Below are 13462 nucleotides of genomic sequence, written 5' to 3'. Positions count from 1 at the left end.
TAGCTATAGTTAACAAGCTATGGCTACGCATAGTGGCTTAAATGAGAAGCTATATGCGAAAAATGCAGTCAATTTACATTTTTGTTTCACTCACGTTTTCAGCTGTCTACATAAATGTTGAACTTGTATGATTCATGACAATTAATCAATGAAATAGAATTCTTAATATTTCGAAGTGATTCGTCACTTGCAACATTCTTTCAATCTTTCTACGAATCTGCCTTTATCTGATAATTGTGCATTATTCTTGATAAAGGAAAATTGAAAACATTCTTGAGGAGAATGCAATTATTATTACTAATATCAAAAATCACACGACTCTAATGATAAGAAATTAGTAATTACCATGATGTAGTTATTCTATAATTAGCAAAAACTGTCCTTGTATCAACAGTTTATAATCTTATATCTAAGTAAAATAAAAATGTAAAGCTTGTTTTTGTATATATATATTGATAAAGTGTATGTATTGGTCTATTGACAATAATAAGTATTAATTCTGTAAATAACAACTGGATTAAACGTACGATTACAATGTATTAAATAAAGTTGTTATGTTTGGTTTAGGAATTAATGCTAAATAAAAGCAGATAAAGTAAGCCAATGAGAAAAAAGTACTGTGGGTTGCGAAGGTAGGAACTGAACATGAAATAATATTTTCCCCTAAAACAGAGATGGTGTGATTGTTGGACCGAGGAGGTGATGCGTGCAGTAGCAAGTTGCGGGAGCGGCGCATGCGCATGTTTGCGCGCCGCCGCGCTACAGCTTATGACTTGTGTGCTTCACCACGTGCAGCTACTACCACACCTCTTGCAGGGTAAATGTTACTACAATCTACACGTACATTTAATATAATTAAGCAGAAGAGTTTGTTTATGTAAACGCATTAATCTTTGGAATTACCAGTAGGATTCGATATTTTTTTTCCAGGAAGTTTACAAGTTATTCAACAGCACCATATGACTACGGCCGAATTCGTGAGATACAGATAGTTAATATATATTTATGTCACAGTCATAATTATTACATAATTATATGTTGCGGTGTCCATATTCTTACATGACGAGTATTATTTGAAATATTATTAGTTGTCGTATCATATTAAAGATAGGTTATATTTTTCTAACAATAGCATCAAAGAGATCACATCCGTTAATAAAAACAAAAATATAAAATAAACTATAGTTTTTATTCTACAAAGATTATATCAGTATATATAACTATAGTGATATATATTGATATACAAGATGCAAAAGAGAAGGTATAACAAATTCAGTAATAATGATTAACAGTTCCTAAGGTATTTATTCCTTCCGTCTTATTCCTTGGTGAGATGAGAATTTGAGATTTAAAGTAATAAAATGTATTTAATATATTGATATATTTTGCTTCATTCTATGAAAGTTTTATGACTTATTTTCTTTATGCATTACTTTTTTTTATAAAATAAGTGGAGAATAAAATGTTGATATGATATTTTTATTTAACCATCCTCTTTATACATGAGATTTGGTAAGATTTTCCCTTACATCTTTTTTACCTTTACACTCTTCCTTCATTTTTGGCTTTGGGAATCAATGATAAGGCTTTCCTTAATCATTGAACAATTTAAAAATGTAAGAAAAAAATGACATGAAGTAAATAAGTATGTTAACGTAATAAAAAAGTATGTAAACGTATTTTTGTGTAATGCTTAACATTGTTCATGAAATTATAGTAGATGATTAAAGATAATTGTCAATCAAGTTACAAAAATTGTTCTGTCTGCGTGGTTCTTACCTAAAAAATAAACAGTATCCGGTTTCGAATCGAATTGAGATGACGATGGTAGGTGTATATCCATTATCTCCAAGAATTCTTGTTTACTCGTCTAAATAAATGCTCTTGCATTTGTACAATTTACAACAATTTAATGTTTTATAATTATTAAATATAAAAATTCATTTAAAAATAGATATCAAGTAACAAAATCTTCTTTTTTATTGTTTGATATATTCTGCAAAAATATCTTTTGGCATGAAATTTTATTCGGAATCACATTGATTATTTACATTATATTAATAATTAAAAATATATTAAGTGGACTAAATAATTTATCACGCAAAAACTGCTGAACTTATTTTAATTAAATTTGATATAAAGGTAGTTTATATTGTAACATAAAACAGGATACTTTATATATCTATTGATGCACACGCGCAAAACCGCTGGTAAATATATATAACTATATGAGTACATCGTACTCGTATTATAATTTCTGCGAATTATGATTCTAATAATTTTTCAATAGGACATATTTCACTTACAGTATCTCGAAATGTGTAATTCATAGTTACATTTTATTTTTATTCGCCTCATTAATTGATAATCTCTGAAAATTAAATTTTAATATGCATTCTGTTTTTTCATTAGCAATTCCCGAAGAGTCCTTGTCGCTTTATGCCTGCCGTATATTTTGCGAGCAGCATGAAGCTAACGTGGTACGGGCAGCCGCCGGAAATTTACTCGCCGCTATAGCTGCGCGGTCTTCCCCGCACTCCGATGTAAGTGATTGCATGTTAGAAAATAGTTTAATATTGCTGTTAGAAACGTATAATTTGGTATATTATTTTTGTGACCTTCATGTTCGCTGCGTACATAAACATTACGAATGTACTGTATTAATGATATTTTTACAATATTATTTTTAGTTAAAACTCTAATGATTTTGTCGAAATAGATAATTTTAAATATTTTCAAAATAGGCCAGTTTTATTATCACATATCTACTGTAGTTTTTTTATATTATAACATGATATATAGTTTACTAGTTTGAATCCAAAACACATACCCTGCTATCTGTAATTTCCTATAAATGAGTATAATTGTTTATTACGTTTCCTCGTTAAAAAAATCGTTTTAAAAAAATAGCAGAAGGATAGCTTGAAGTCTAAAATCAAGGTGGTGTATGGCGTCATCGGTAAGACCGGAACCTACATCTATGAGACGTGATATGTATGTGGATGAACCAAGGGATATGTGTAAATATGATTGCTGAAATAAGAGAGCTTATAAAATAGTTTAAGACAATTGAAAAATGCTAGAAATTTATTTTTAAGTCACTTCTAAAACAGGTGAATTAAAAACCTCCTTTAAGCTATCAATTTTTCTGTATTTTTTTATGTCTGTATTCCACCATTACATCGACAATTCTATTTACAGTCTTTAGATAACTGTTTTGTAATTGAAAGAGTTTATTTGTGTGTTGCGTGTATATTTTAATTTTGTGACGACTGGATTCGTAAGTTTTCATTATGGGGCAAAAAACTGTTGCAAAGCAAAATTCATTTTTAGACAAGAATCTGCGTTTTAAATTCAAATATTTTCAAAGTACTGTATTTACGAAATATCTCGTCCATCATTTATATGTTTTATTACGATTGGTATTGCTTTTCTTGCAGTGCATAGTATACTCGTACTTGTCACAGAGTAATAAATATACGAATTACTACTATTGCTTATTGTGTGGACCTTTACAATGGTACCGATTACAGTGGTTACGATCTATAAATTATGTATGTGATTGAGACCACAAACATTGAGTTTAATGACAGCCACCCACATCGTTTTTTTCAGTATAGATAATAATGGTTTGTGTTTATCGCTTGTAAACAAACAAGAATATTTTTAAATAATTCTGCATTATGCATTTTCAAATATTTTCGAATGAGCATGCTTTTGATTTTATTTATGTATTATATATGTAATTTATTTTAACATAGTACAATTTATTAGTAGGTGTTTATAGTTGCCGTGTGGTTCTGGCATAGAATAGGCCACCTTTTCCTTTCTCGTGGGTGTCGTAAGAGGCGATTAAGGAAAGACGAGGGATGGGCAGCAGCGGTCCTCTTCAACATCTCCAAAGCCTAACTGCAGTTGGCAATCCGCATGCTAAGCGTGGCAACTATTGGCAAAACCCTCCAAGGGACAGGCTTATGTTCAGCAGTGGACAGTTAAAAGCTGATATGATGATGATTTATGATATATATGATGATGAACTTGGGAGTATTTGAATATACAAAAGGCTTGGAAAATATATAAATATAAGAATGTTAAAAATATCCCTTCAAGTTTTTGACTCGCCTTATGAGCCCGGCATAGAATAGGCCACTCTTTTCTTTCCGGTGGGTGTCGTAAGAGGCGGCTAAGAGGACTTAATGATCGACAGCTGGGCAGCAGCGTCCCTCTTAAAATCCAAGGCGTGATCGCGGTTGCCAACCCGCCTGCCAAGCGTGGCAACTTCTGGCAAAATTCTCTACGAAGGCCTATGTCCAGCACTCGACAATTAACGGCTGATACATGTCACATTTCTATTTACACATTATTTGTTTGTTATATTACACGCGGCAATTTGTGTATGTTATATTGAACATTCATTAACTATTATTAATGTCTGAATCTAGTTTAATCTAAATTTAGATTGAATAAAATATGTTGGATAATTAAAATTTATTCAAATTTTACATAATTTATATTAGCAGAATTTGGTGTGTAAACTATAAATTTAAAATAATGATTACATACTTTGACTAAGTCCTAAAAAAAGATATGATTTATTTACAAATGGAATTAAAAATTAATACGGATTCATCGTTTCAGTTTTACTTACTTTCTACTCATAACAAAAATGTTTATATTTTAGGGGTTCAATGTGAAAACATGCTATTGTTGAATATTTATAATATTTTGAAACGTAAATAATCTGGTTATAGATTTATAAAACAAATGAGCTCATAACACTATTTGTATTAAATACAGCGATTTAATATGTATGTAATGACTTCATATACATTACATTTAGAATTTCAATAAGTATTGCCAGTAATGTTAACATTGTTGGTAGCTAACAACCTGTACCTATACGAAATAAGCGTAGTTACATAACTTGGATTTTTAATTGCAATAATATATCAAATGACCAGGATTATGGAAGGCTGATAAAATCTCATATTAGTTACAAAATGGAATCCTGATTAATTACGTCTTTATATAAAACAATATTTTTATTCAATGTAAATCAAATATTGTTTTATATACATCATATATTCTCTAAAGAATATATAAGTATATAGAGTTAATTTAACATAAAAAAAACATAATATCGCAGTAAGAAATTTTTGCAAAATTATAGCATTTATGTTTTATGTCTTTTTGTCTCTTATCAGTAAAATTGGTTATAATTTTACGTTGCTTTGAATGATACACATTCTGACGGTTTGATCAATGGAAAATGTACTTATTTTCAATTTGTAATAAATCATGATTATTTTTTTAGGGAGTGTTCTATTAGTGTAACCGAAAATTATTCCCGAAGAAAACTGATCGATAAACTTAGGTTTCTGTACTAATTTTTTCGGTGAACGCAGCGTGAGAAGCTTATTGTTCAACTTATGTTTCTTAGAGTAACCTATGTTCAGTTGCACTGGTAGAGTGCTCTTTTAAAAGGATGCTAAAGAAATCGATTTCATTCAGTATATGTATTTAAACGAAATCCTGCTGTTATTAGCTCGTAGCACTGCAGAAATAGCAATGTATCCTATTACTATTCCTGTTTTTGAATACAATGGATGTCGTAAAGTGGGAAATGCGGGTATATGCGAGTCACGGACACGATACGTCAACAATCGTGGCCTTGAGTGCGTGCCGAGTATAGGCGGGTCCTTATCTTGAGTTGCGCTCGCTGCGCTAGCAGTCAGCCGATTCATATACGCTTCATTTGAGGACTGGCCGTCGCCTTCGCCGTCAGCCGGCGCCGCGCCCTCGCTATCGAGAGCAGTACAAACGAATCGCGCGCCGCGTACATCCACCACATTGTTTACTCACATACGAATCGTACCGGCATGTTGAGCATCCCCCGCAAACACTCAATTAAAGATCGATAATATCGTCGTATAGATATTTATAGCAGTGCGGACGTGCATTATAAGAAGAAATATGTCGTTAAGTGTGATATTGTTATTGATAGTAATAGTTTTAATTTTATTATTAACCGTTTTTCATTATACCACAAGTGGAAGGAAATATTGGTTATTGAAGAGAGTGCCATATAGAGAACCATGTCCGATATTCGGAAACTTTGGACCGATGTTCATGATGAGGCGGAGTTATACAAAAATGTTGCAGTTTTTTTATGACAAATATAACAATGAAAAGTATGTCGGAATATTTCAAGCTCGTAGACCGACGCTAATGGTAATAGATCTGGATATAGCGAAACATATATTTTCTACGGACTTTCCTTGCTTCAGCGACCGTGTGTCTGTATCTACCGATACACGGCGAGAGCCACTGCTACGTAACCTGGCCAACATGAGTGGCGCAGACTGGAAAGCGATGCGACAAATCGTCACACCTACCTTCTCTTCGGCAAAGATGAAAGCGATGTTTCCATTAGTCGCCGATTGCGCTCAAACATTAAAGCAAGTGCTTCAAGAGGGATCATTAGACGAAGTGAATGTGCACGACTTAATGACGCGCTATACGACAGACGTTATCGGTAGCTGTGCATTTGGTGTAGATCCAGAATCATTAAAAAACTCTGAGTCTCCTTTCTTCAAGATGGCGAATAAAATGCTAAAACCAAATCGTTCTACAATATTAAAAAGATATTGTCGTACTTTTTCCCCGAGACTGTTTAAACTCTTAAATTTGAGAACATACTCGGCCGATGTCGAAACTTTCTTTACATCTATTATTAATCAAGTTTTAACTGAGAGAAGGAAAACTGGTGTACAAAGAAAAGACTTTCTTCAGCTCATGTTGAATGTACAAAAGTCAGAAAATGGTTTTCCAATGACTGATGCGTTGATAACGTCTAATTCATTTATATTCATGTTAGCCGGTCTAGAATCATCTGCAACTACTTTGTCATTCTGTTTGTATGAATTGGCCAAGGCCGTTGATATACAGAATAGTGTAAGGCAGGAGATTTTGGAATGTTTGGAACGACATGGAGGTTTAAATTATGAAGCTGTTAGTGCCATGCGATTGACTACGCAGGTGGTACAGGAGACATTACGGCTGCATCCCCCGACACCGCTAACAACGCGTCTTTGTACCGCCCCCTGTACACTCACTGGGACTGATTTAAAAATAAAAGTGAAGGACCCAGTTCTCATTCCGCTTCACTGTATTCAAAGAGATTCAAAATATTTTCCGGATCCGGACAAGTTTGATCCGGAACGTTTCAATGAGGATTTGAATCCACCAGGGTTTATGGCTTTCGGCGATGGACCTAGGAGTTGCCCAGGTAAGTAGTAAATAATTTCTTTACCTATCCCAATAATGAAGTATCTCGTTCGTGATTTACTGTTTATTGCATTAAGTTTGCCTTTTGTACCATATTTTCTTTAGGTCAATAAAGTTAATTAAATAAATAAAAAATAAATAGGTTTATGCATATTAAAACCGTGATTAGAACTTTGTTATGTTAAAAGTTTTAGTTAATCAACGTAAATCGAAATACAAGGCATTATTATTTATACTACTACTACTCATTCTCCTTTTTTAAATATTTGTGATAAAAATACATAATGTCATAATGTTCACTGGTCAGTTAACTTCAGTACTGAACGAAAACTTCCGCATATTTTTCTACATTTTAAAATGAGTACAGTCATTAACTTTATGTGTAATAATAATAGAGCGGTAAGATGAAAGGAAAAGTCATATTAGGATTATTTAACTGTTGGGTATATCTTTAGATTTTTATTTTTAAAACATATCTTTATTGTGTTTAAAAAATTATGAAGTAAGCAAATATTGAGTGGATAACACATTCTGCGTTGTTATTATAAACATATTTCAGAGAAGAGGCATATAGGTACTTTTATTCAATTATTGGTACAGTGCATGACGAGTGTATAAATCTAGAAGAAGTCTGTTATAATACAATGATTAGATAGGTACTTCATTTTATGTTTAAACATAAACTAGTTACACAGATACCAGTAATCTTGAGAATTTTATGGTTTCTATTTTATGTTAATCAAGTTCTGAACACAAACATTGGATTTGATATTATTGTAAAAGTTGCTACTATTAATAACTAACTTATTCCAAAAGTATAGGTAAATTATTATTTTGGTTAGACAAATACACAGACAAGTTTAACATGTTTATTGCATAATTTTGAATAACTACGACACTAATAAATTGCTAAATGATATTGATTCTAAAATGTGAAAAGGTGTTTATAAATATCTTTCAATTACGTTGAACGGTTAAACGGACTTAAACAAATATTTTGTACATAGACGGTCCATATCTGGACATAACACAACACTTAAGACGTTTTTATTCATGGGGGCAATGCTGGGGAATAAAGTTAGCAAATTGTAGTTAGGCAAATATTTCATCCGCTCATAATATACAACATATTCACGTTGAAAATGTAAACTTGATACAACAAATAAATCAACTGGTTTGTTTATTAATTTTCAGGTGTTCGTTTTGCCCAGTTAATAGCGTTGGCTGGTTTGGCAACTATACTGTCTAATTACATCGTGGAGCCGTGCGCTCGTACTACGCCACATATTCATTATGATCCTCGCAGTGTGATGTTGAAGAATAAAGGCGGCATATGGCTTAAATTCAAACCTCAAAAATAACTATAAATAATAATACCTAATAATAACTATTTCACATATTGCACAATGTACTTATATAATAACTAATTGAATTTGGGCCATAAAATAGTGGAATGTTCTTGATATATATCTATCTGCTATTGTTTTGTATATCAATATATTATGTATTTATAATTAATAAAAGTAATCTAAATCTAGACGAGTAGTTTAGAATATTTACCCGAGATTTTGTTTACTCGAATCATTTGTGTATAATTTGTACTTATTCTAAAAATATTATAACCAGTCAAATGTCATCGTATTGAGATAAAACATACGATTGCTTTTATGATAACAAAAACAGGGGGAATATAAATTAATGATATAGAGTTGTAATTTTAAATTAGTGAAAGCTTGGGTTTTGCCACAATGCATCATTCATATTTTTCCTTATTCATCGAACGTATGTTTTGTTTTTATAATTTCTATTTTCAACTTCCATATATCTATGTTAACTACTCGTATAGCTACTCATTACTATATGCTACGAAAAATACCTTTTAATGAAAATAAATTTATTTACTTTAAACAGGTTTTATTTCTTGGCCATTATAGATGGGCATTGATAAAGGGTTCCTTTTACAGTTTCGTAAAATCATTGAGAACAATGCCATTATAAAAGATTTGTTTATGTATTATTTGTATAATGATTGCTGACCTGAGTTATATTGTTGACAGTTAATAGCTTATTAAGCCGTTATATGTTATATACGTGAGCTGGTGCGAGTTGATGATTAGTATTTAGTAGGCAGTAGTAGACATATTAATATTTTCGGAAGGCATTGTCTATTTGATGGCATTTTAGCGATAATTACCAATTAAGAATAATTATTCTTTATACGACGACAATAATAATCGAGTATACAACAATAATAATCGAGTATACAACAATAATAATACAAATAATATCAAACAATGTTGTAAAGTGATGAAGCCATTATAAATTTTATATTTTAGTTTCTTTTATTAATGAACAGTATTAATATATTAAAAATATTTGACATCCTATGAATGAATAAATTTTATTTTACATAAATATCTTGTTTTTTTTTATGGTCGGTATTCATAGTATACTTTATTTTTTTCTATTAATATATTTTGTACTTAAAGTTATTTGTTTAATTTTTTTATACAACCTAGCTATGTATACTAATAGATATTTTATTTAATATTTAAACAATAATTTAAAACGAGTCTCGTCATAATTCTTGTTTCTCAATACGATTACAGTAGTAGATTTTAATTAATATTTTAGTCCTAAATGTATTTAATTTAACGTTATGAATATGGTTATACATAATCTCGAATTGTTATTTCTGCTAATAAATATTCCTGGAAATGAGCATTCTCTATCATTATCCTTTTACTACTCACTAACTAAATATACTTACATTATGAGTAACTACAACAAGTAACATTCTATTCATATTGCAAAGTATACAAACATTTCATCATCACATCGAGTTCACACTTTCACAGCAATGTTACTTACATTTAATGATTCTTATTTGAATGCAAATTTCCATTTGGCTTTATTACGAAGAGCTTTAAATATTTTTTCCAGGTACTTAGGTACAATAATGCACTTTGTTATGTTATTGGAAACGTATTACAGATTATATGGAATCATTGCAGTATCGAACTATTATCTCTACTTTACTACCTATACTTATAGGTTCAAAATTATTTATTAACTTTATATCATAACTTACAGATATATGGGTAAGCAAGAAATTTAAAACAGTATAAAATTTAAATATACGTATCTTATAAGTTTCTACTGGAGGAGGTTTTCAATTCGCCTCTATTTTATGTTTATATATTACGAAATATTTTTACTAATTTTGAATCGAATTTTGTGTTTTATGTTAAAAAGTTTTACTCCCATGTTCGTCTCATACTAAGTTGTTTTTGAAGGCATAATGCAATTTTATATTAGATATAAAAAAAGCTATTACCATATTACGACTTTGTAAGTATTTAAGATGAAAATGGAACCCTGTAGCATCGCTTTATTGTCTCTTTATCTGTTAAGACTTTTTCATTCGAATTTATTCAAGCGAATTTTGTGATTAATATATAATAAAATGTAAATAAAATTGGTTTCAGGTATATGAATTAGAAGTGTTGGAACAAATGAAGGAGAATAGCTTTTTGGAAAATTGTGTGGAGATTTTAATCGACTTCTGTAATGAGAAGCAATATAAAAATTATTTAGGTAAGTGATAGTTTTGCTTATTAGTTCATTATAGTTAGTTTAGAAATCACCAACTATAATATCATCTATATTATAGTCAATGATAATTATATTATTTTGTTATGATCCCTCTATACAACATTGAAGATATTACTATGCCATGAAGAGGGCATTCTTTCTCCTAGTACGATATTTGTATTTTGCCATCTGAATTCTGTGACTGTGGCCCCAAATGGAATTAGGGGATTACGTCATTTGTCGACTGTTGCCGTTGTATTGGACGTAATATTTAGATTTGCTCATATTTGAGTCTAACCTAAGACAGGCAAATAGTAGATTACATGATATGAATTCTATAGTATCATAAGTTGTTATTATATGATTGGCATTAGTGTTAAGATTATTTTTAAGAGGGGTCTGGCCCTTTAAAAACGATGCATACGTTCTAACATATGTTTTTGATTATAACTAAAAGCTCTGATCCTGATCATGATGTGGGCATTAATAACCCCTCCCCCCCTTTTTCTCTTAATTAGTTTCTGACGATTGGTGTGATTTTGCGGGTCATACCAATTATATAGCTGTATAGATAGGATAGGTATTTTTAAAAGTAATTATATTAGCGATTAGTTCCCATACATTCGAAGTTTAAGATTATCCATCAGTTTAAGGTTATCAGTGACAAATATTCAAAAATAAGTTGTATCACTTACATACTTTTAGCAATACTTAAGTAGTAAGATAAGATTACACAATTATTATTTTTTAAGGCGAATAAATTTCTTTTTTTTGTATGAATAAATGTCACTTTGAGTCTCATGGAACATTTTTTTATACCTGTAAGTGCGCCACAAATTAGTTTGAGAACCCCTGATATAAGAAGCACTAGCTTTTACTCTCGACTTCATTTACCAGAGGGAGATTTTATACAGAAGTTGATTGCTTGGGTACCTCTGTCCCATTCGTGTTTCAACCATAAAGCAGTTGTGTTTGCATGGCTGTGTTTCGATTTGAAGTGTGGGATATGGCGTGAATTTACAGGGTACAGAGAAATAACACGTGAGGCCTCAAGAATGGCAACGCATGGAGGTATCATGGGCGAAACAGTATACTCTGTTATGTCCATGGTACTGCTCATGTCTATAGGCGACGGTTACCATTTTTCATCAGGTGGGCCGTCAGCTTGTTTGCCATTCTAAGTAAAAAAAAAAAGTGACCGGGATATGTTCACTAACCGGAAACAAAAGGAGTCTATATCTTTATCCATCCCACATAATACATGTATACCAAATTTCATAGTGATTGGTTAAGTTGCCTTAACGCCAAGAGGTAATAAATAAACTTTCTCATCCTATTAACATTATAAATGCGACAGTTTGTGACGATGGATGTTTGTTAGTCTTTTACGCAAAAATTACTGAATGGATTTGTATTTTTTTTTTATAGATGAAAATGGTATGGTAACCCCGCCTGCGCTAACAGGATACGCTGGCAGAGCACCAGTGAAGGGTGATAGATGGGTGAATTCATCAGGAATTAACCATGATAGTTTCCAGGGGGAACCGCGAGGAGGTCGACCTGGTTGGGTATATTGCTAGCAATGGGATTCTCAGTCTCCATTACTAACAATCCCTTTCCCCCCAATGGATTTGTATTAAATTTGGTAGATGGATAGGTTATATTCTAACTTAGCACATAGAACACTTTACGTACTGATTATCACGGTTGAAGCAGTGGTCTGCAGATAGTTTATAATATTAAGCACAACATATCTTAGTTCTTAGGAGTGACCCATAAAGTGTATGTAGGCGATGGTTATTCTTGAATTGAAAATTTACTACGTTTTGTTTACAGAACTCAACGTCCCATTATCCGTACTAGAACGTCGTGCTGAACTCGAAGTACGGGCTCAGAAATGTGGTGATGTTCGCATATTACTTACTACGGCTCGACCGAGTGGACGGCCGCCGCCCACGGCTGAGTTAGTGACAGCACTAGCTGATGTGGTTCACAACACTAGCGCCTTCACGCAGTGCCCGGTGCAAGCGTGGAATGAACAAGGACTGTATCGGTTATTGTTCAGGTACAATAAACGTGTTACGATATGGAAATATTAGCACGAAAACTATTCGCTTTAATGAGTATACTCGTATGTAGTAGCTTATAAAGTCTTCTCACGTAATATTGCGTGATTTTAATTATGCCCCTAATGTAATCGATGACAAGAAAATAATTATAAAAGGGGATTGTTATTGTTTATAATGTAAAACGTAAAATATAATATTTTTTGTTTTAGCGTAACTCTAATTTTATAACTTTTTCAACATGCAAGTAATTCTAAGTCGCGGATAAAATCTAGTACCTACAGTAATACTTTTATTACAAAAGTATGAAATTAAGTATTTGTAATACAAGATGAATTTCAAACTCCATTGTCTATAATTATAATTAAACTAATATGTGTAGCCTATAAATTGCCAATTTTTTGTTGAATGGAGTTATGTACAAATCAGCCTTAAAATGTCCACGAGAAATAGCTGTTTTCTGATCCAAATTTATAGGAATAATTTGTATATCATAATAACTTCGCGAAATGTGA

The 13462-nt window shown here is 31.6% G+C and overlaps 2 protein-coding genes across 3 annotated transcripts in view; both read left to right on the top strand.

The window, feature by feature from the left end:
• Nucleotides 1-13462, top strand: part of LOC113517379 (rotatin-like) — a 48437-nt gene that overhangs the window by 23456 nt on the left and 11519 nt on the right. For both annotated transcript variants that reach the window (XM_052901393.1, XM_052901392.1), the window contains exons 21-24: nucleotides 673-817; nucleotides 2413-2543; nucleotides 10776-10884; nucleotides 12718-12946. In XM_052901393.1, the coding sequence (XP_052757353.1) occupies nucleotides 673-817; nucleotides 2413-2543; nucleotides 10776-10884; nucleotides 12718-12946 (614 nt within the window). The remainder of the gene's footprint in view (nucleotides 1-672; nucleotides 818-2412; nucleotides 2544-10775; nucleotides 10885-12717; nucleotides 12947-13462) is intronic.
• Nucleotides 5739-10009, top strand: LOC113517618 (cytochrome P450 6a2-like). Its single transcript, XM_026902351.3, has 2 exons — nucleotides 5739-7288; nucleotides 8482-10009. Exons 1-2 carry the CDS (start codon nucleotides 5974-5976, stop codon nucleotides 8646-8648), a joined length of 1482 nt encoding a protein of 493 aa, XP_026758152.2. The 5' UTR covers nucleotides 5739-5973; the 3' UTR covers nucleotides 8649-10009.

This window comes from Galleria mellonella, unplaced genomic scaffold (assembly GCF_026898425.1).
Source record: "Galleria mellonella isolate WM207_F2 unplaced genomic scaffold, CSIRO_AGI_GalMel_v1 utg78, whole genome shotgun sequence".
In the NCBI taxonomy this organism is placed as follows: domain Eukaryota; kingdom Metazoa; phylum Arthropoda; class Insecta; order Lepidoptera; family Pyralidae; genus Galleria; species Galleria mellonella.
This window is presented reverse-complemented; position numbering and strand designations above follow the sequence as displayed.

Coding starts and splice junctions, on each gene's coding strand:
- LOC113517618 (XM_026902351.3), top strand. CDS start 5,974: ATGTCGTTAAGTGTGATATTGTTATTGATAGTAATAGTTTTAATTTTA. Junction 7,289..8,481: donor TGGACCTAGGAGTTGCCCAG/GTAAGTAGTAAA, acceptor ATTAATTTTCAG/GTGTTCGTTTTGCCCAGTTA.